This window comes from Erpetoichthys calabaricus, chromosome 2, assembly GCF_900747795.2.
Source record: "Erpetoichthys calabaricus chromosome 2, fErpCal1.3, whole genome shotgun sequence".
Taxonomy (NCBI): Eukaryota; Metazoa; Chordata; class Cladistia; order Polypteriformes; family Polypteridae; genus Erpetoichthys; species Erpetoichthys calabaricus.
In genome coordinates, this window is record NC_041395.2 from 332,262,687 (window position 1) to 332,286,615 (window position 23,929).

The following is a 23,929-nucleotide window of genomic DNA, read 5'->3' on the forward strand; positions in this document are numbered from 1 at the left end:
TTTATCTAAAAAGTATCTGGATGGGATACTGGGCCAACTTAAATATTAGTTGACAAATGAGTTGACAGTAAGAGAGCCTATCCATGTAAAAAAATCAACTAATCACTAGTTTTTTGCTTCTCGGTTGGGAGAAATAAAGTTTTGTGAAGTATGGGAGTCAATCAGTGAAGCAAACTTTCATTAGAGAGGCAATCCATATCCTATAGTTGGGAACTAATTCTCAAACCAAAAAAAAACTCCCTTCCATGGTTGAAGTTCTTCCTTCATTTTTGTCATAGAGCACAAATTCTGTGATGAAACATCTGGCTTTTAAATGGGCCGTGTTTTACATGTCTTCAACTGGTGCATGCACGCTGAAATGCTACAACAAGGACATGTTCTTACTGTAGATGCAAAATGTTCATGTCATCAAGGTGGCAACAAAGAAAAAAAATGTAAACCATTCACAGGATGAAAAGAAATAAAAGGTGGAACATTTCCAAAAGAGTACCAGAGTATATTTAACCTGCTGAAGATCCTGACAAAAGTCATCGTATAAAACAAAATGTAGTTACCTTGTGATGGTGGTCACTTTCAAAGATGTTGTATTAAAATAAAGAGGAACTGTAGCTTTGTGATAATGCTATCTATTAGGTGTACCTTAAGAATTAAACAGAGTTTAATTACCTTGTGGTGGGGATCACATTCAAAGATGATGCACTTAAATAAAAAGAAATATGTAATAATGCACTCTGTTAAGTGACTATAAGGAAGGGTTTGTGACAGAACTGTACTAACTACTAAAATAACAACACAATTACAGTGACAGAACAATATTAAAAGAAAGTCTTTTGTGGGACACTCAAAGTTAAGTGAAATAATATCTGGTTATATAAACTGCTACAGAACAAAGCCCAACTGCCACTGAAGTGATCTGTGATTGAGCCGAATATGAAAGACGCTACATAAACTTAGCTGACTTGTAAAAAAGTTTCTTTCAGCCTGGATGAACCTCACATTATTGATACCTTCTGACAGGACAGAGACACACATACTGTTTCTACGGGACATTCTCTCATGATGCTTATTACAAAAAAGCACGCTTTGTTTAAATCCTCTTCTGATCTGGACAATCTACATTACACATTACAGAGGATGATGAGGTCCATCAGGGATAAAAGACGCTTCTTTACAGGTGAGCTAATCCCAGTAATATAACAGAAACACCAAACATGAAAGGGTGCCCAGCGTGTATGAGCCTTACCTGGGCAGGTCCTTTTGCACAGCAGCCAGACCAGTAACATAATGCATAATGTGCATTCTTCATATATTTTAAACCCCAATTTTCCTTTCCGAGTCTGGGCTCTGTGTGCCCCACTAGCAAATGACTGTGCATTTTACATTTTGATTCTGGTGGCGGTGGGGGCTGGAGGGAGGGTTGGAGTACAAGCACAGTAGGTGTGCAGAAGTTATTAGTGAGGGCAGTGTCACAGTGGGGTGTGGACAGGAAGGTGCACACTGGGGTACAGTTAGAAGAAGAAGACATCTTACCACATTTCAAAAGCTTGCCCGTCAGCAGCTCCATACATTGGATGGTGTCTGGATTAAAGGGGGGGGGGGGGGGGGGGGTAGAAATGTTACATTCAATTCTCAGTATTTAAGATCACAGAGCGAAATGAAAAGTCATTTGGCTTTGAGAGTGAGGCAGTTTGCATTTTCCTCTTCCTGATCCTACTTTACTTACCTCTGGGACTCTCACAGCTCTTACTGTACGTCTATCTGCCTTACCCAACACGGATGACTCATTTTTCAAAATTATTTAACAAGTTATTCAAATTTTTCAGTATATTGTGAACACTTATTTGCAAAATGTTGATTTTTTTTACAGTCAGTATGGCCTCTTCTATTGTATCAAGCAAGCTACCTTCAGTTTTGGGGTTTCAACAGAGTCCTGCTTTGTGAGGCTAAGAGCACTGAGAAAAATATGACAAAAACACACACAAACAGGGCAGTGTATTGGAGCAAAGAGGACGAATATTAAAAGGGAAGGAGTATATGGAGGGTGTTAACTATTGCAAGTCACTATATAAAATAAAATTTGATTTACTTATCGTTTATATTAAGTCACTCCACATCATAACAGGCAGCACGGCTACCTACCGAATAAAGTGTTGGACTGCAATTCTATCTGTTCTATCGCAATCGCAGACAAAACTGTAGGACCCTCGGTGAGACTCTTCAAGCAAAAGTGCTGTAATTGTGACAACATGCTAGACTTGAGTGTAAACATCTGGGTCATGGTGTTGTGCTGTTAAAAATGAGATAGTAGTTTGCATTGTGTTATCCATTGGAAGACACTATATAAAATTAGTCAGTCAGTCAGTCAGTCATTTTCCAACCTGCTATATTTTAATGCACGGTCACGGGGTCTGCTAGAGCCAATCCCAGCCAACACAGGGCGCAAGGCAGGAACAAATCCTGGGCACTGCAGGGCACACACACACCCACACACCAAGCACACACTAGGGACAATTTAGGATCGTCAATGCACCTAACCTGCATGTCTTTGGACTGTGGGAGGAAACCCACGCAGACACAGGGAGAACATGCAAACTCCACGCAGGGAGGACCTGGGAAGTGAACCCAGGTCTCCTTACTGCTACTACTTCATTTATGGAATATGCTGTGTGGGTTTAACCACAAAGTGGGTTACAAGATGCCAGCTTAAAAAAAAAGCACACTGTCAATACCATAAAATACGTATATTACTGTGCTAGTGACATCAAACCTCAACAAGCTCTTCAAATATCAGGCACATTACTCCAAGGGGAAATTTCTTCTGTATTCTGTATTTCTTTTGTTGCTTATTCTGAAAAAGTTGATTTTCTTCTCTTTGACCCTTGAGCCTTTTAGATTAATTAATTACTGTGTTATTGTTTCTTATTTTTGTTTGTTTAATCTTTATATATAATACGCTACCGTGACTGTCCTTTTGTCTGTCCAGGATTTTAAATCACCTGTCGCTCGCAAACCGTTTGATGTATTGACCTGTAATTTGGTACACATGCAGGTGCTGGTCGTAAAATTAGAATATCATGACAAAGTTGATTTATTTCAGTAATTCCATTCAAAAAGTGAAACTTGTATATTAGATTCATTCATTACACACAGACTGATGTATTTCAAATGTTTATTTCTTTTAATGTTGATGATTATAACTGACAACTAATGAAAGTCCCAAATTCAGTATCTCGGAAAATTAGAATATCGATTAAGACCAATGCAAAAAAAGGATTTTTAGAAATGTCGGCCAACTGAAAGGTATGAACATGAAAAGTATGAGCATGTACAGCACTCAATATTTAGTTGGGGCTCCTTTGGCCTGGATTACTGCAGCAATGCGGCGTGGCATGGAGTCGATCAGTCTGTGGCACTGCTCAGGTGTTATGAGAGCCCATGTTGCTCTGATAGTGGCCTTCAGCTCTTCTGAATTGTTGGGTCTGGCGTATTGCATCTTCCTCTTCACAATACCACACAGATTTTCTATGGGGTTAAGGTCAGGCGAGTTTGCTGGCCAATCAAGAACAGGGATACCATGGTCCTTAAACCAGGTACTGGTAGCTTTGGCACTGTGTGCAGGTTCTGTTGGAAAATGAAATCTGCATCTCCATAAAGTTCGTCAGCAGCAAGAAGCATGAAGTGCTCTAAAACTTCCTGGTAGACGGCTGCGTTGACCTTGGACCTCAGAAAACACAATGGACCAACACCAGCAGATGACATGGCACCCCAAACCATCACTGACTGTGGAAACTTTACACTGGACCTCATGGAACATGGATTCTATGCCTCTCCTCTCTTCCTCCAGACTCTGCGACCTTGATTTCCAAAGCAAATGCAAAATTTACTTTCATCAGAGAACATAACTTTGGACCACTCAGCAGCAGTCCAAAGGCGAGACGCTTCTGAAGCTGTCTCTTGTTCAAGAGTGGCTTGACACAAGGAATGTGACAGCTGAAACCCATGTCTTACATACGTCTGTGTGTGGTGGTTCTTGAAGCACTGACTCCAGCTGCAGTCCACTCTTTGTGAATCTCCCCCACATTTTTGAATGGCTTTTGTTTCACAATCCTCTCCAGGGTGCGGTTATCCCTATTGCTTGTCCACTTTTTTCTACCACATCTTGTCCTTCCCTTCGCCTCTCTATTAATGTGCTTGGACACAGAGCTCTGTGAACAGCCAGCCTCTTTAGCAATGACCTTCTGTGTCTTGCCCTCCTTGTGCAAGGTGTCAATGGTCGTCTTTTGGACAACTGTCAAGTCAGCAGTCTTCCCCATGATTGTGTAGCCTACAGAACTCGACTGAGAGACCATTTAAAGGCTTTTGCAGGTGTTTGGAGTTAATTAGCTGATTAGAGTGTGGCACCAGGTGTCTTCAATATTGAACCTTGTCACAATATTCTAATTTTCTGAGATACTGAATTTGGGACTTTCATTAGTTGTCAGTTATAATCATCAACATTAAAAGAAATAAACATTTGAAATACATCAGTCTGTGTGTAATGAATGAATCTAATATACAAGTTTCACTTTTTGAATTGAATTACTGAAATAAATCAACTTTGTCATGATATTCTAATTTTATGACCAGCACCTGTATACTACGTGATGTCTACTGTCCACTTTCGGGGTGATGATTGACCTTCCAAGGTTATTCCCCTTTTTATTTTATTTTATTTTAGAATCAGCTCTCGGCAGCGGCCAGCACATATGTGCGGGCGCTGTTCTCATCCCTACCACCTTCGCCGCCACTTCCCCTACCTCTTCATATCTTAAATACATTCTTGAGGCAGATTGAAGACTTAACTGCCAGCTTAAGTGAAAAATGAAAGAAAAAGTATTAAGTAATTGCAACACAAACACCGACTCAATCAATTTTAATGCAAAAAGATGCCAACGAAAGAAGAGAAGCAGTGGCCGCTAGGGTGGAGAAAAGAATAGCTACTCAGGAAGCAGCAAGCGCATCAACCTCTGAGCAAACGAATGATAAACGTACAGAGGAAGAGGAGGAAAACTAGGAATGCTCAAGGCTAGTGTATTCAGTGTGCTATTACTGGTTATTCTATAATACATTAAACTTTAAAATTCAATTAGTGGCTTTGAGCTCAGGAGGCTTTTTAAAACATTTCTGGTCTTTCTATTTGTGGAAAATCATAACCCTAACAATTACTGTGTGAATCTGAGTGAACCACTTTACCTAACAGTGATCCAGCTGAAAGAGTGTGGTATGAAAGTTGTTTAGTGAGTGTGATGTTAAGGTACCTATGGATACCAATACATACAGGTGGTGTTCATCACATGGGGCTTCTAGATAAAGCAGAGGCAAAGGTTATTTAAATATAGGAAAAATAAAGGAGAGTGCTATGTGGTGGTGTTCACTAAAGAGTTGCAACATCTACTGTATAATAAAACATTAAGATCTGTGAGCAATCTGATTGGACAGTTTAGCTTTCGAGACAGTTTAGTCTCCTTCTTAGATGGAAAGTATAAAAGTGGACAGGACGCAACAAAGTCATCTCAAAATGACTACGTCTGGGAAGCACGCTTTACCAAAATGCCCTCAACAGAAGGAGTGCCGGTCAAGATAGGTTCAAATATCCAAGGAAAGGTTGGCGGTACATGTGGGGCAGGAGATATCAAATATTTTTCAATTTATTCTATTAACTGTCTTTGACAGCTCATGTGGCTAGTATAAAATAAAGTATAATTCATTTATGTAACATGCTAGTCTTATTGAAAAGGGGGTTTGGAATGACAAACTATAATGATAGAAGAATGGATAACCTCCCAGAGGTAACAGGGACTACTAAGGAAGTACTGAGGGATTTGGAAATTGTAGAGGGAGAAGTGCTGCTCAGATTAAATAAGCTGAAATCGAACAAATCACCAGGACCAGATAATATTTACCCTTGGGTTCTTAAAGAGGCTAGCGAGTACAGATATAAACCATTTACACATATTTTTAGGAAGTCAGTGCGCACTGGAGAGATTCCGAAGGACTGGAAAATGGCAAATATCATCCCATTATATAAAAAGGGTGACAGGGCAGATCCAAGCAACTATAAGCCAGTAAGCTGAACATGCATCACAGGAAAATTAATGGAAGGAATTATTAAGGATAAGATTGAGCAACATCTGGCAAGGACAGGAGTTATTAGGAACAGTCAACATGGGGTCAGAAGAGGGAGGTCGTGTTTTACTAACAGGCTGGAATTCTATGAGGAGGCAACAAAAGGATACGATCAAAGTGGAGCAGATGATATTATTTATCTGGACTTTCAGAAAACATTTGATAAGGTGCCACATGAGAGGTTGGGCATCAAATTAAAAGAAGTGGGAGTTCAGGGTGATGTTTTTAGATGGGTGCAGAACTGGCTCAGACACAGGAAGCAGAGGGTGATGGTGTGAGGAACCTCATCAGAACTGGCAGATTGTTAAGAGTGGTGACCAGCAGGGGTCAGTGCTGGGGCCGCTGCTATTTTTAATATCTATAAATGGTTTAGATAGGAATATAAGTAACAAGCTGGTTAAGTTTGCAGATGATACCAAGATAGGTGGATTAGCAGATAATTTGGAATCCGTTATATCATTACAGAAGGACCTGGATAGCAGATAGGCTTGGGCAGATTTGTGGCTGATGAAATTTAATGTCAGTAAATGTAAAGGATTACACATAGGAAGTAAAACTGTGAGGTTTGAATACACAATGGGCAGTTGGAAAATCCACCTTATGAGAAGGATTTAGGAGTCATAATGGACTCTAAGCTATCGACTTCCCGACAGTGTTCAGAAGCCATTAAGAAGGCTAACAGAATGTCAGGTTATATAGCGCCTTGATGTGTGGAGTACAAGTCACAGGAGGTTCTTCTCAAGCTTTATAACACACTGGTGAGGCCTCACCTGGAGTACTGGGTGCAGTTTTGGTCTCCAGGCTACAAAAAGGACACAGCAGTGCTAGAAAAGGTCCAGAGAAGAGCAACTAGGCTGAGTTCAGGGCTACAGGGGTTGAATTATGAGGAAAGATTAAAAGCTGAGCCTTTATAGTTTAAGCTAAAGAAGATTAAGAGGTGACATGACTGAAGTGTTTAAAATTATGAAGGGAGTCAGTCCAGTGGATCAAGACGGTGACTATAAAATGAGTTCATCAAGAATATGGGGACACAGTTGGAAACTTGTTAAGGGTAAATTTCACACAAATATTCGGAAGTTTTTCTTTACACAAAGAACGATAGACACTTGGAATAAGCGACCAAGTAGTGTGGTAGACAGTAAGACGTTGGGGACTTTCAAAACTCAACATGTTTTTTTTGGAAGAAAGTGGATAGGACTGTCGAGCTTTGTTGGGCTGAATGGCCTGTTCTCGTCTAGAGTGTTCTAATGTTCTAATGTTCTAAAAGAATGCTAGATAAAATTTACTTTCATTTGTTGACTGCTTTATAATTATTATGGACTGCACGATCATGTGGGAGAGGGTTGGGCTACATGGCTCAAGGTTACTGGTTGAATTCCCATATCTGCCTCACTCAATGTTCTTTGGTCACTTCCTTCACTAATATTACAAAGAGGCACAAAGTGGCACTGTACATTTGACATTTGTGAGGCTCTTACCAGAAAGAAAATTAGTTAAATCTATACATTAAAGTAAATGTTACCCCTCGTGACAGCTGTCAGTGGTGTTCTCTTCAGTCCTGCCATTCTTCCAACCCACTATATCCTAACTACAGGGTCACGGGGGTCTGCTGGAGCCAATCCCAGCCAACACAGGGTGCAAGGCAGGAAACAATCCCCGGGAAGGGCGCCAGCCCACCCAAGACACACACACAAACTCACACACCAAGCACACACTAGGGACAATTTAGAATCACCAATGCACCTAACCTGCATGTCTTTGGACTGTGGGAGGAAACCCATGTAGAGAGAACAGGGAGAACATGCAAACTCCACTCAGGGAGGACCCGGGAAGCGAACCCGGGTCTCCAAACTGCGAGGCAGCAGCACTACCCACTGCGCCACCGTGCCGCCCATCTGCTAATTCATACAGTAAATTTAGGCTTGTTAAGTTTTGCTGCATTGCAGCCCTAAGGATTGCCAGAGACTTGTGTAATGGCAGAAGATGACAGGCGGCTCGCCCCACACCTCTTTTGGCCCTCAGGGGTCTGTTGAGCCATGTGTTTCTGCGGATTCGACTGCATGTTTTCGGAAGGCGCAGATTATTCTCCATTATAAATGTCATTAGGAAAACTTAATTGCCAAGCTGCTCTGCTGTGTGATTTTTTTTTCCCTCTGAAGGCCCCTGTGGTTAATGGATATCCAAAGTTTATTTTTTGTTGTCCTCACTGAATGTTGGGGCATGGGGACTTGAAGCAAGTGACTCAGCTCAGCGGAGCAGATCATCACATTTAATAACAGAGAACAGAAGGCAGCTGGCAAAGAATCCATAAATTACTTTTAAACAAGTGTGAAGACAGGAACTACGTAGGGGAGGGCATCGAGTCAACTGACCCCCTATTCCTAAAGGTGGAGGAGCAATGCCCCAAATCCCAAAGCAATGTTACAGAAAAGCTGTGCAATAAAATTAACTTGAAAAATCTATACTAGATTCTGCCTATAAACGTAGATCTTTACTTAACTGTCAGCCTACAATAACAGTGGAAACAAAATTATAATCTTACCAAAGCCTCTACATAAATACTGTAGCGTGTGGCCGGGGCTCTTGCCCAACTGGGACGCCTCCATGCTGGGAGGACCTGGGGAGGAAGCATGGCCAGAGCGTTACCTCCCCCGGGTCGCTAGATGGCAACCCCCCCTGGGTTACAGCGGTGCCTCAGACTCCCGCAGAGCTTCATGGGAGTTGGAATGTGGTGCAGCCCTGTTGGGATCCGCAGGCGCTGCCAGGGGGTGCTGCAGCAGGAGCTGCTGAGCCCTTATGGGCAGTTCTTCTGCCACACCTGGAAGTGCAACCGGAAATGAGTAATCAAGCACCTGGAGCAGTTCCGGGTGCGTTATAAAAAGAGCCGGCAGCCACTACTCGGGGAGCCAGAGTCGGGAGGAGGAGCGACGAAGCTTAACCCGAGGAGTGAAGGAGGAGAAAGATAAAGAGAAGGAAGAGACTTGTGGTATTGTGCTGTGCTTGTTGTGCCGGGACTGTGTTATATCCCACAAGGGAGAAAGAAAATAAAATCAAAGTGTGCATTGAACTTGTGTCCCACGCGTGTCTGTGTCGGGTTCAGCTGGTAGTGCCAGCCTGGTGGGCCACAACACATACATTTACCGTATATCTGTTATGTAAACTGACTGGCCAAATACAATCTGAAATTTGATGCTAACAAAATATAATAATCATCATCATCTTTAAACATTGACTCCTAATTCCTGTTTACTGGGTTCTCTTTCAGAGAATGCAATGTCATCATCTGCTCAGTGCATTTTCAGATGACCAGCTGTCTGCTAAGAACTTTTTGACAAGCTAGAAGCAAATTTAAAGAGTGTCAGTCAATTCATTGATGGTAGTGAAGAATGATGGACGGTACTTGGTGCCAAGTTAAGTCTATTTGGGAGACGCTTATAGTTTGACTTTGATTTAAGTAAATTCTTTAGCAATGCTTTCAAAGCGTATGGTTACTGTCATGTTGTGGCGTTTAATTTTATCGTACAGTGTCTCTCTCCTCTGCGGTGGGTTGGCACCCTGCCCGGGATTGGTTCCTGCCTTGTGCCCTGTGTTGGCTGGGATTGGCTCCAGCAGACCCCCGTGACCCTGTGTTCGGATTCAACGGGTTAGATAATGGATGGATGGAGTGTCTCTCTCCTGGGCTGCTATTATTAATTATTATTATTGTTGATGTTTTGGTTTTATGAGAAATGAAGCACGGGCGGCATGGTGGCGCTGTTGTTAGCGCTGCTGCCTAGCAGTTAGAAGACCTGGGTTCGTTTCCCGGGTCCGCCCTGCGTGGAGTTTGCATGTTCTCCCCGTGTCTGCATGGGTTTCCACCGGGTGCTCTGGTTTGCTCCCACAGTCCAAAGGTATGCAGGTTAGGTGCATTGGCGATCCTAAATTGTCCCTACTGTGTGCTTGGTGTGTGTGTGTATGTGCGCCCTGCAGTGGGCTGGCACCCTGCCCGGGGTTTGTTTCCTGCCTTGCGCCCTGTGCTGGCTGGGATTGGCTCCAGCAGACCCCCGTGACCCTGTAGTTAGGATATAGCGGGTTGGATAATGGATGGATGGATGGATGAAGCACTATACATACAAGCTCCGAAGAAAGAATTTACATTGATCTCACTGTGATCTGAAGTATCATGAATATCTCCTGTAAATTGGGGGTAAAATTAGCCAGGTAGCCGACAATAACTTCAACAAGTATTCAAAACCTCTGTATTGTTAAAGGTTTTGAAGACCAGGCTTCTCACATATGCTACAGCTTTTAGTGTTTATTTTAAATAAAAGCATTTCTTCACTGCCGATATTCTTATCAAATAAAGAGGATTGTCAGAGAAGGACTGGAACAGAAAATTTCTCTATATGCAGATGATATGGTCTTATATATATCAGACCCAGAAAACACTGTCCCTGCAGTTCTAACAGCACTAACAGAATTTCAAAAGATATCTGGTCTTAAAATTAATCTGAACAAAAGTATTCTCTTTCCAGTGAATTCACAAGCAAATAATATTAGATTAGACACCCTACCTTTTACCATAGCAGATCAGTTTAAATACCTAGGGGTAAATATCACAAGTAAACATAAAGCTCTTTATCAACAAAATTTTGGCGTCTGTATGGAAAAAATTAAGCAAGACTTGCATAGATGGTCAACCCTTCATCTCACTGTAGCCGGAAGAATTAACGCTGTTAAGATGAATATCCTTCCTAAACTTCTTTTTTTATTTCAAAACATTCCAATATATATCAATAAGTCATTTTTTAAACAGTTGATTCAACAATAACCTCATTCATTTGGAACTCAAAACACCCACGTATCCGAAGAGCGACCCTACAAAGACCTCAGGCAGAAGGTGGCATGGCTTTACCTAATTTTCAGTTTTATTACTGGGCAGCAAACATACAAGCCATAAAAACCTGGACACAAATAAATGAACATACACAGGCTTGGTCCGCAATAGAAGTAAAATCCTGTAGTGCTTCTTTATACTCCCTGCTCTGCTCTCCAATAAATGAAAGTCATCACAAATATACTAATAACCCAATTGTGCTTTACTCACTCAGAATATGGAAGCAAATTAGAAAGCATTTTAAGATGGAAAATCTTTTATCAGTGGCACCTCTGCAAGAGAACCACCTCTTTCAACCCTCACAAACATATCCAGTTTTCAATACCTGGAAAAGTTTTGGGATTAAAATGCTCAGAGATCTTTATATAGACAACATATTTACATCTTTTGAATAATTACGTTCAAAATTTAACCTCCCAGCTACACATTTCTTTCACTATCGTCAAATTAGAAATTTTGTTAAACAGAAATTGCCCGATTTCCCCCACCTTGCACCCTCCACCATGCTGGAAAAAATACTGCTCAATTTCGAGAAATTAAACACCATTTCTGCATTATATAAAATCTTATTAGAGTCCCTACCTTTCAAAGATCCAAGAGGACATTGGGAAGAATATCTCTTAATCAATATATCAGAAAAGGAGTGAAAGGTAGCAAAGCAGAGAATTCACTCGAGCTCCATATGCGCAAAGCATAGAATTATTCAACTAAAAATTATATATCGAGCTCATCTGTCTCGGTTAAAACTGTCCAAAATGTTTCCAGGGCAAGATCCAACCTGCGAACGCTGCAACCAAGCTCCTGCCTCACTGGGTCACATGTTCTGGGCCTGCACCAAACTAACATCATTTTGAACCAAAATTTTTAAGTGCCTTTCAGACAGCCTTGGGGTCACAATCCCACCTAACCCATTAACAGCTGTGTTCGGTGTTCTTCCAGATGGACTTGAAGTGGAGAAGGACAAGCAAACGGTGATTGCATTCACTACACTCTTGGCACGCAGACTTATTCTGTTAAATTGGAAGAATCCTAATTCTCCTCTGATAAGTCAGTGGGAAACCGATGTTTTATATTATTTGAAATTGGAAAAAATCAAATTCTCAGTTAGAGGATCTGTACAAATTTTTTTCAAAACCTGGCAGGATCTGATCAATATTATTTTAGAATAAGAGAAATAACTATTACTGCATTTAATTCCCTTCTCCATCTCTTATTTACATATATATTTATTTCTCCCTTTCTTTTGTTTATTGTTGTCTTATTAAAAAGCCTTAAGCAATTCTCCTTTGGCTAAGCTCTCCTTCTCAGGGGTGGGGTTTGATTTGTCTTCAGTTTTGTTTGGTTATAAATTGATCTATTTGTATTGAATGATTACAATGAAAATTAATTAAAAAAAAAACAAATTAAAAAAAATAAAGCATTTCTGCTGAAGATTCCAATATCAATGTCAGTCAGTTAGTCATTTTCCAACTGGCTATATCCCAACACAGGGGTCTGCTCGGGCCAATCCCAGCCATCACAGGGCACAAGGCAGGAACAAATCCCGAGCAGGGTGCCAGTCCACCACAGGACACACACACACCAAGCACACACTAGGGACAATTTAGGAGGAAACTGGAGCACCCAGAGGAAACCCACGCAGACACGGGAAGAACATGCAAAGTCCACCCGGGAAGCGAACCCAGGTCTCCTTACTGCGAGGCAGCAGCGCTACCACTGTGCCACCCCAATATCAATGTGACATCTCTAAAACTTCAGCAGGAAGTCTTGTCAGTGGCAGGCTGCCGAATGTAAGCAAACTGAATTCTTATTGTTTAAGCTGTAGCCTATCATTTTTTTCTCCCCCACTATTTATGTGAAGTCGGCATCCATAGTGATGACATCTCTGTTTGAAGGACAGTGCCCTGTATACAGGGTTGATGTCAAAATGAATGTTGAGACACTAAGATCTGGGGTAGTGCAAGGCAGAGAACAATCCTGGGGGAAGCACTAAGGACCTTTATTTTTCCACTAATATTTGGGAATACTAACAGTAGAATCATCAAGTAAGTAATAAATATAAGTTCTTAAAGTAACATTCATAACCCTATGCATTTCAGCAAAGCCACTCCTGTACTTCGATTTAATAATGATCTGATACAAAGACCTCAAGGCATTTCTAGCATGTAAAGTGTTAATAAAACATTTGCAGTGACATAACTATCACAATAATAAATATAATACATGCATCATAATACGACATATAATACATCACACATAAACACCGACTCAAGACAGATTACACAAAACACAATGTCCCAGTCCTATTAAAACAATGGCAATGTGGGACAATGAGAGCAGACGCTGGCTCACTCCTACTTCATGTGATTTATTTTTTTTGCACTTTACTATCAAATACATGCTAGAGATATCTTCAAGTCGTCATGTTAGATTATTTCTAAAGTGAAATATGGGTAGGAATGGGCTCCCTGGTATCGACCCTGACACATTTATGACTATGATTCCATCTCCCAATTTGATTATTACATTTTTACTGCAGTCACCTTGTGCAGTCAATACAAGTGAGAAACTTTTATGTCAGGCTGCAATTATTTTAGTCTTCACCCTGATCTCCAATGTGACTTTATTAGTCTACTAAGCTAAGAAAATCATTGTTTCTTCGTAAAAAGCAGCCAATAGTGTTTTCCCACAGCTGACTACTCAGATACAGTGCATCCGGAAAGTATTCACAGCGCATCACTTTTTCCACATTTTGTTATGTTACAGCCTTATTCCAAAATGGATTAAATTCATTTTTTTCCTCAGAATTCTGCACACAACACCCCATAATGACAACGTGAAAAAAGTTTACTTGAGGTTTTTACAAATTTATTAAAAATAAAAAAACTGAGAAATCCCATGTCCATAAGTATTCACAGCCTTTGCTCAATACTTTGTCGATGCACCTTTAGCAGCAATTACAGCCTCAAGTCTTTTTGAATATGATGCCACAAGCTTGGCACACCTATCCTTGGTCAGTTTCGCCCATTCCTCTTTGCAGCACCTCTCAAGCTCCATCAGGTTGGATGGGAAGTGTCGGTGCACAGCCATTTTAAGATCTCTCCAGAGATGTTCAATCGGATTCAAGTCTGGGCTCTGGCTGGGCCACTCAAGGACATTCACAGAGTTGTCCTGAAGCCACTCCTTTGATATCTTGGCTGTGTGCTTAGGGTCGTTGTCCTGCTGAAAGATGAACCGTCGCCCCAGTCTGAGGTCAAGAGCGCTCTGGAGAAGGTTTTCATCCAGGATGTCTCTGTACATTGCTAAAGTCATCTTTCCCTTTATCCTGACTAGTCTTCCAGTTCCTGCCGCTAAAAAACATCCCCACAGCATGATGCAGCCACCACCATGCTTCACTATAGAGATGGTATTGGCCTGGTGATGAGCGGTGCCAGGTTTCCTCCAAACGTGACGCCTGGCATTCACACCAAAGAGTTCACTCTTTGTCTCATCAGACCAGAGAATTTTCTTTCTCATGGTCTGAGAGTCCTTCAGGAGCCTTTTGGCAAACTCCAGGCGGGCTGCCATGTGCCTTTTACTAAGGAGTGGCTTCCGTCTGGCCACTCTACCATACAGACGTGATTGGTGGATTGCTGCAGAGATGGTTGTCCTTCTGGAAGGTTCTCCTCTCTCCACAGAGGACCTCTGGAGCTCTGACAGAGTAACCATCAGGTTCTTAGTCACCTCCCTGACTAAGGCCCTTCTCCCCCGATTGCTCAGTTTAGATGGCCGGCCAGCTCTAGGAAGAGTCCTGGTGGTTTGAACTTCTTCCACTTATGGATGATGGAGGCCACTGTGCTCATTGGGACCTTCAAAGCAGCAGAAATTTTTCTGTAACCTTCCCCAGATATGTGACTCGAGACAATCCTGTCTTGGAGGTCTACAGACAATTCCTTTGACTTCATGCTTGGTTTGTGCTCTGACATGAACTGCCAACTGTGGGACCTTATATAGACAGGTGTGTGCCTTTCCAAATCATGTCCAGTCAACTGAATTTACCACAGGTGGACTCCAATTAAGCTGCAGAAACATCTCAAGGATGATCAGGAGAAACAGGAGGCACCTGAGCTCAATTTCGAGCTTCATGGCAAAGGCTGTGAATACTTATGTACATGTGCTTTCTCAATTTTTTTATTTTAATAAATTTGCAAAAATCTCAAGTAAACTTTTTTCACGTTGTCATTATGGGGTGTTGTGTGTAGAATTCTGAGGAAAAAAATGAATTTAATCCATTTTGGAATAAGGCTGTAACATGACAAAATGTGGAAAAAGTGATGCGCTGTGAATACTTTCCGGATGCACTGTATCCTAAAAATGGCTGCTCTCCATTTACAATAAAAAAAAAAATCAAGCTGACCAAATTCTCTGCAACCACCTTACATTTGACCCCATGGCTCTTGTTCAGAAAGCGGACGCCACTTGGTTGTTTCACAGTAATTAAGATTAGGTATATAAGTAGGTTTCACATTTCTGTTATCATTTTAGCCTTAAAATAGTGACTTAACATCAGGGACCTATTTTATTGACCCTAAGGTTAGTGTTTGAGCGAGGGGAAGGCCATCTCAAGTGGCGTCCGCTTTCTGAACAAGACCCGTCCCCACATGCTTCGCCTCAACTCTCTTTGCCAGCCGTCTTTCCTGTAGTTTAGTGCTACACTCATTTAAGCCTTGTGTGTTATCAGCGTGACCTAGGCCACTAGTGCAATTTGAGTATATACTGCCTGACCTGCCTCTCTTTGCTTTTGTACTTTTATTAGTTTATACATTGCTCTCATTTTTCAATATGACTATAAGAAAATATAAGGAAGGATTGTTTCATGGCAATTATTTTCTATATCAGGGTTGGGCAATGTCGGTCCTGGAGAGCCGCAGTGGCTGCTGGTTTTTGTTCCAACTCATTTTCTTAATGAGAAGTCAATTACTGCTGATGAAGCCCTTAATGCTTAATTCAGGGGTCCCCAACCCCCGGTCTGTGGCCCACTACTGGGCCGCAGCCGTCTGACAGCCATGCCGCGAGAGAACTGCCGGCAACGGAGACTCACTCAGACTTTTCAGAACGCTTGGCGGGTAGGGCTTTGCAGCGGTGCAGACCGAGACCGAGGTGAGAGAGTATTACAACAAAGTATTTTTATGGTCCCGACAGTTTCCCCATATGACACGAGTCTATAGAAATCTCGTTACTACAAAGTACATTGAGCAGATACTTTCATTACAATGAAGTGACCTTGAAATGCTTGAACGAATCAAGGACGGTTTCATATAGTGCAATTTTGCTTAAAACACGTTTAAATCGAGTTAGTAATTGATTTATCCATCCATCCATTATCCAACCCACTATATCCTAACTACAGGGTCACGGGGGTCTGCTGGAGCCAATCCTAGCCAACACAGGGTGCAAGGCAGGAGACAAACCCCGGGCAGGGCGTCAGCCAACTGCAGGTAATTGATTTAGTTTAACTCATTTTTATAGTTTAATTTTGTTTGAAAGTTGGGTCTTTTTGTTACCGACCATGTAAAATCTGTGAGCGAAGCTCCTAAAATGTTAGAGCGATTGTTCATGCTCTCAGCTCTCAGAGTCGGCCTCTGCCTTTGCACCTCTTGTACTGCAACAATAAGCTCTAACTCCCTAAATAGGATGTGCAGAATTGAGAAAGTTATCTTAGGTTAAATAAGACAATGACTACACACACGCTTAGGAATGAAATGGAGTGTATATTCTGCACACTGTGTCATTCTGGTAACTGTAATCCTTTTGTGTTTACATTGCTTTTAACGTAAACAGCATTAAACACTTTTGGTTTGCCGAAGATATCTGATTTTCCTGCAGTTAGCCTCACTATAAAGTGAACTTGTTTTAGTTATAATAATCTTACTTTGTTATGGGCTGCAACAGTGGTAGATGCCACAGCTTCACAGATCACAGGTTTTTAAGGAAATTTGAGCTTAACGGACCCTCTCCTCTTCTTCTGTTTGCACATTTATGCAAAGTTCAAATAGTTCGTAATAGTTTTTTGTTAAGATTTTTATGAGCATGGCTGCAAAAATTCATTATTCACTTTCAAGCTTTTTATGCTGCCTGCCAGTTATTATTTGTCAAATGGACATCTGCTGGCTCTAAACCAAGGACTGTGGAAAGCAGAGGGGCTGCACAGTGCCCGAGGGGTGGCACGAGGCGAGTTGTGATGCACTGCTGTAGGACTCCCAAATGCGGGATTAGAAGATAAATGTAATTAAAATTCATTCAAAGCCGATTTAAAATTGCTACATCATCACAAATCTACTTTGGAATTAAAGTCTTATAAAGCAGAAAAAGTCAATTTAATTCAGGACATGAATAAATGTCTACCAGTAACAAAACTGCTAAAGTTATTGAGTATTGTTACTCACTTAAAAACACCATCCTCATATATTTTTTCTCTCTGCCACATTCTCAACCAAAGTGACTCAGCATGCGCTATAAAAATGTAATTGGTTTGTGGTGCTTCATTCTGGTTCTTTGCAGTTTAGTTAGATTGCTTAATTTGTATTTTTTCATTCCTTCAATATCCTCCTTATTGTGTGTCCACACTCTATTCCATAGAAAATACATAACTGAGTGTTAACTGCCATTTCAAAACGTGTAGTCAAATGCAGGTGTTTAATGGTGCTGTCTTTGCAATCATTTCAGATTTATTGTCAAATATACAAAGTAGAATAAAATTTGTATAATAATAATTCATTACATTTATATAGCGCTTTTCTCAGTACTCAAAGCGCTATCCACACAGGGAGGAACTGGGAAGCGAACCCACAATCTTCCACAGTCTCCTTACTGCAAAGCAGCAGCACTACCACTGCGCCACCTGTGAGCACATATATACATGCCAACACCAACACACAGCATGTGCCACTATCCAGTATCATGAATCTTGCTGAATAGGTAATCTATAGATATATAAAAACCAAATACCACTGACTCACTCGCCACGGAATCTCCCGAACCATGAGGACTTGGAACTTGAAATTTGGAATGTAGGTTACCCTTGGCCCATAGGTGCTCACTAAGAAATGGTTTTAAAAATTTTGTGGTCCAAGCTCGAATGTCTTATAGTTTTTTAGACCCGTTTGTATGTCTGTCCGCTTTTCAAGAGAGAACTACTTAACGGATTTAAATCTGGGTTTTTTTTCTATAATTTGCTTGAACATTCCGTTGATTTTGCGACTTTCTCATCACGCTAAGTATCATAGTTCAGTTGCGGTACCGATTTACTAGCATGAATCTGAGAGAGACTCATCGGGCTGCGGGGCCCTCCTCATTCACGCATCTGCCTCAGGGCGTAACTTTAACTCCGCTTAGTTAGCGAATGAGAGAACTACTTAACGGATTTAGATCTTTTTTTTTCTATAATTTGCTTGAACATTCCGGTTGATTTTGCGACTTCTCTTATTGCGCTAAGAATCATAGCTCACTTGCAGGAGTGATATATTTGCACTAATCCGAGACAGAGGCTGCGGGCTGAGGAGAGAAGGAAGAGTGATGTCAGGAGTAGAGAGCTGGGTCGGACCCTCCTCACTCTCCTGTTTCACTATTACGTGGGCAAAGACGCGGGGGATGGCTAGTGTAAAACATAATAACACAGACAATAGGCCACAAGTAGCCTGTTCTGCGGTAGCCCCTCTAGTTCTGGAGTTCAGGCTCCACATATAATTTCAGCGTTTCCGTGTTGTTTATGTAGTATTTAACTCACCATGTACTCTGCCCTTTTACCTTCTGTTGCTTTGTGAACGTTATTTTTAATTGGACTTTACTGGCTGTGTAACATATTTGCATGGCACCTGCTCAGCCCAGGGTTGTTGGGCAATACAAGTGGTGATGAACTCTTCACATTTAATGGAATTTTACTAGCATGCAGTATCCTTTGGTTTATGACATGTAGGATATATATATACATGTTGACTTAGAAAGGCAAACATTATTACTTAGTGGGCATCTCACACGTAAGACCCAAATCCTTTAAGTTAAAATTTAAGGTAAATTTACCATTGTTTTTTCTAAGTTTAAATTTAAATATAATGTAGCTATAACATAGATAATGGAAGATTCTGTTCCAACCCTTGTAAGTGTAAGGTAATGTAATGCTCCAAATGATAGCTCTGTGCGACAATATCATAGTTCTTAGACTGAAGTTAGGCAGCTAGAACGAAACGAGATCTGTTAGTCAGATGGACATTAAAGATATATATTGTGATATGTGGCCGGCCTTTCATCCCTACCAATACCCCCAGGCCGCCAGGTGGAGCCCTCCCTGCAGCATGGAGGTGCCCCGAATGCCAGCAGGGAATCCTGGATAATGTAGTTTTTATCCCCAGCCCTGTTGGATACCTTGGGGCCCGCTAGAAGGCGCTGCAGGGAGGAATAAAGACTATTTACTTTACGCCCCGGAAGTACGACCGAGTCATACGGACAAGGGGAACAATGTGCTTCCGGGGTGAAGAAAGAAGGATTTTTATCTGACCCGGAAGTGTTCCAGGTCACATGGACAGAGAAGGCAAAACACTTCCAGGTCAAGGACTATAAAAGGATTGTGGAAAATCCCAGACGGCGAGCTGAGCTGGGTGGTAGGGTGGCTAAGTGTCTGGGAGTGTGGAGGATTGTGAAGTATTGTAGTTTATTATTATTGTATGAGTATTGTGAGGGTTCAAGAGGTCGACAGTGCCTCTATCTGTCACAATATATATGAATGACATAACACATTGAAACCTTGAGAACTTTAACCTAGATACTTAAGTCTCAAGCAGAATACTACAGACAAGAACTTTCACTTTTTTGTGTATATTATCAAGTTTTTTCTTCATTCAGTGTATATTTCATTAAAATGTTTTAAACTAAGGCACTTGGACTGTAGACTTTATTTGTTTTTTTGGTACAAGTCATGCTATTGCTGGAATGCCTTTCTGGTAAGTGCTTTTGAACTACTTGGAAACCCTGAGTTATATCGCAAAATAACTTTTTGGGTCTGTCACCTGTTGTGTTTAGCGTACAGTGTTGCATTTATTGCCTGTTGTTGTATTATACTACTATTACTATCCATCCATCCATCCATTGTCCAACCCGCTGAATCCGAACACAGGGTCACGGGGGTCTGCTGGAGCCAACCCCAGCCAACACAGGGCACAAGGCAGGAAACAATCCTGGGCAGGGTGCCAACCCACCACAGACTACTATTACTAGTGTTATGAAATTGTCAAAAATGTATTTTGCCCAAGCTGGGGACCGCAACACCAATTTGCCTGCCAGCTTTTTAAATTCTCTTTGTATTGTCTTATTATATAATGAACACTGTCTCTCTATTATAAAAAAATTCCTGCAGAGAAACAGTAGGGCGTCGAGACGTGATCTTCACGTTAAGATTACGGAAGACACTTAAAAGACCCGCGAGACTAAAGAGATTGGCCACGAAGCATCTCGCGGGGACCTTAAACACAAGACTTTGTGCCAAGAAATTGACCCAGGACCATCTCGCCATGACGTAGAACATGAGATTCTTGCAAGACACGCCCTACTTACAACCAAATAAGAGCACGGGCAGCAACACACTCAGTCGTGTTTTGGCTTTGATCACACACATATGCAGGGCTCTCAGCGCATATAAAACATATAAGGACAATACGTTATAGGTGAAACGTAGACGACTAAGCGAAGAAGAAAGCAGCGTGGAGAAAAGAAACTCAAAAGCGTTGGAGAGACAAAAAAGAAAAAGAATAATCTAGGTGCAAATTCAGAAAATAAGGAAAGTAATTATCAGCCTGGAACAAGTGGAAATGAAAAAAAAGCACATCCAATCCGGACGTTGGCGCGAAACACATGCAGAGCAAGGTACAGAATATGAAAGCAGAAAAAAAATGACAGTGTCAAAAAAAAGAAAGTAGACGTCGCATTAACGCAAACAAAGAGAAATTATTACTTGGGGAAATAACGAAAAGGCGAATAGAGATCGAATATATGGACACAGGTGATATGTCCGAAGTATGTCAATATTGTAAGGCTTTGAAGTTTAAGTCAAGAGAATTTCAAAAACGGAGTTTACCCCACATGCATTTATTGGTTACTTTGCAAAAAAAATTATTAACTGCTGATGATGTCTATCGTTTTGTTTGTGCTGAAATTCCAAACAGAGAAACCTATCCTGAATTATGGTACAAAGTCATTAAACACGTCTCACTGACCTCATTAAAAAGATTCAGCATATTGGGACTCCAAAGATTCCAAATATTGTTTTTATAGAAGTTCAAAAATAAAAGTAAAACTAATGAAATAGCAACAATTCAAAGAAAAAAAAATCTTAAAAGTGTGTATCAGGAAAAACAAAAATGGGGGTTGGCGAGCGAAGCGAGCAGGGGGCAAAGCCACCTATTTTTCAAAAAAACACTAAAGTACTGCTATGAAAAACTGATTCCAGACCGTTGAACCATAAGATGAATTGCAACTAGAACTGCCAGTGACCTTTCTCACAGTGATGAGAATATCACCTGAACCCAAATGCTAAGACTATGAATCAAATTGAGAACTGGGAAGCTATGCTTGTTAACCAGAACAGCTAACACTACAATTTTAAGACTAAGATAGTTTTAGGTTTGAATCCATAATCTCGGGCACACAGTTGAAGTGTTACATTCAGTTTTATAGTGAAATTTTCATGACGTGACGTGTAGCGCCACTTGGGCGGCATTCCTTAGCAATGGTGCAGAGCGTTTAACAAAATGCTGAGACCACTTGTAGTGCCCAACAGTCCTGGGCTGAGCTGGTGCCATTCAAACATGTCACACAGCCAGTGAGGTCCAAATGAATAAAAATTATATAACACAAATATTAATATACTAGACAAAGAGCCCGTTTCGACAACGTAAGATGAAACTGGCACGAGTGGAATAGTAATAAGTATAAGCACCACAAACCTGATATAGGTGTATTGAATGAATGTGTAATTGAATCAGAATGCGTAATTAGGCCACGACCTGTAGTCGAAATTGCCTTTCAGGCCTCTAGAGCTTTAATCGAAGTCACCTTTCTCTTTGAATTTTTGTGGCCATAAATCCGACGCCTGCCGCGATGTTGGGGTTGGATGTCAGCCGAAGTTGCCTTTCTCTTTGAATTTTCGTGGCCGTAAATCCGCCACCTGTCGCGATGTCGGTCTCGTAAGTGACTGCACATTCGGCTTCGGACGGACGTGAGTGAGTGAGTGAGTGAGTGAGTGAGGAGGCTGGCGAATTATGTATTAAGATATGTTAAACTGAATACTACATCCAAAACACACATACGGCCATGTTTGTTTCTTGAACATAAAGCTTAAAGAAAATTCACTACAAATTAACAGAATTTATCTTTTAATTTAAGCGATATGTCCGACATTTACCAATTCTTAACTACGACAGAGCTGCAAGTTAAGAATCACACTGTACTATGGACATGTACAATAACAATAAACCTGAACATTAGTCTGAACTTGTACTGTAAAGTGCCTAAGGAAGGCGACTGTATAAAGACAGATTTGCGTATGATAGGAGCAGTTTAAAACAAAGTGCAGCATTATTAACTAATGCACAATCATGCCATTACATATTTATGTAGTCAGCCTATCAAGTATACAGTCTTTAACCTCGGTCTATCATATAATGTTCTTAATATCTATCTACTATACAGTGCATTTCACATCTGTTTATCATATAGTGCCTTTTGTATCTATTGTATAGCAACTTTCATATCTCTTTACTGGTTTTGTACAATGACTTTTCTACCGTCTACCTCCTAATCTATTCTATAGTGTCTTTTCAATGTATTAAGCAACACCTTTTAAATCTATCTTGATTTTAAATGGAACTTTTATTCATTTATCTCTAACCATATTACTTTCATCTTCTATTGGTTTGCTACAGGCAGCCATAGGAAAACCACATATATATTCCTTAATTTTATATAGTGTCTTTCTCATCCATCTATATTTTACTTGTTAGAGACAAATGCATAAATCTCTCTCTCTCTCTGTCTGTCCATTAACTAGATATTTAAAAAATGAATCTTCAGAAATGTTTCAAAACACTCTGAAATAAAGGTACAATAAAAATGGTGACACACTTGTGCATTCGGGAGACAACCTCAGGTCCCATTTAATAACTGTTACGCTCTAAGCCAGAGGGTGGTGTTAATTGTCTAATGCCTTTTTTCCCCCTCTGCTTAAATGATGTTTGACATCACTTCCACCTCTGACGTCACTACTGGTTTCCACCCTCCTGAACCTACCCCTTCTGGCTTGCAGACGTCACAACTGGCTCTATCGCCAACTTGGGGTAGTCTGAAGAAGGCTCCTGTCTGAACAATGCAACTTGTTTCTTTTGACCATTACAATATACCAGGAACTCTTTTTGATGTGTTCTGTGTCTTATGACAGTGGATAACATAGCCTGCTCAAACATCTAAATCACTAGCTTCACATTGGTAACACCCTTTAAAAAGATGTCCAGTTTTTTGATTGTTTCCCTCCCACTTTCCTTAAGAGGATGGTTTGGCAAGACAAAAAGCAAGCGCATTCAGAAGATGAGGAGACAGATGAAACAAACTCCTGCCTCTGTGATGAGGAGACAGGCTGCTGTTGAATGTCTTATGTGAAATGGATCAGAGTGGCAGATGTGCACAGGTCAGTCTGATACGGTAAAGCCCCTCCTAATAGGCCTCTGGAAAAGCAGAAGGTTAAATCCTGAAATGAAGGTCTAAACAGGTACATATTAGCAGAGAAGTAGCTGCTATTATGTTGGCCACACACATTTGACCAATTGAATGCTTTGGGGTGCCAGAACTGAACAGCATTGCAAGACT

General features: G+C 41.0%; 1 protein-coding gene across 19 annotated transcripts in view; it reads right to left on the bottom strand.

Annotated features, from left to right (window-relative positions):
- LOC114647337 (serine/threonine-protein kinase BRSK2) overlaps positions 1 to 23,929 on the bottom strand; it is a 1,001,270-nt gene that overhangs the window by 50,848 nt on the left and 926,493 nt on the right. For 2 of the 19 annotated variants that reach the window (XM_051923429.1, XM_028796035.2), the window contains one exon: positions 1,531 to 1,578. The exons of 16 other annotated variants lie outside the window; for them this stretch is intronic. In XM_051923429.1, coding sequence (XP_051779389.1) covers positions 1,531 to 1,578 — 48 coding nt within the window. Of the gene's footprint in view, positions 1 to 666; positions 700 to 1,530; positions 1,579 to 23,929 lie in introns of those variants that run through there. One more of the 19 variants, XM_051923438.1, reaches the window with a different exon arrangement.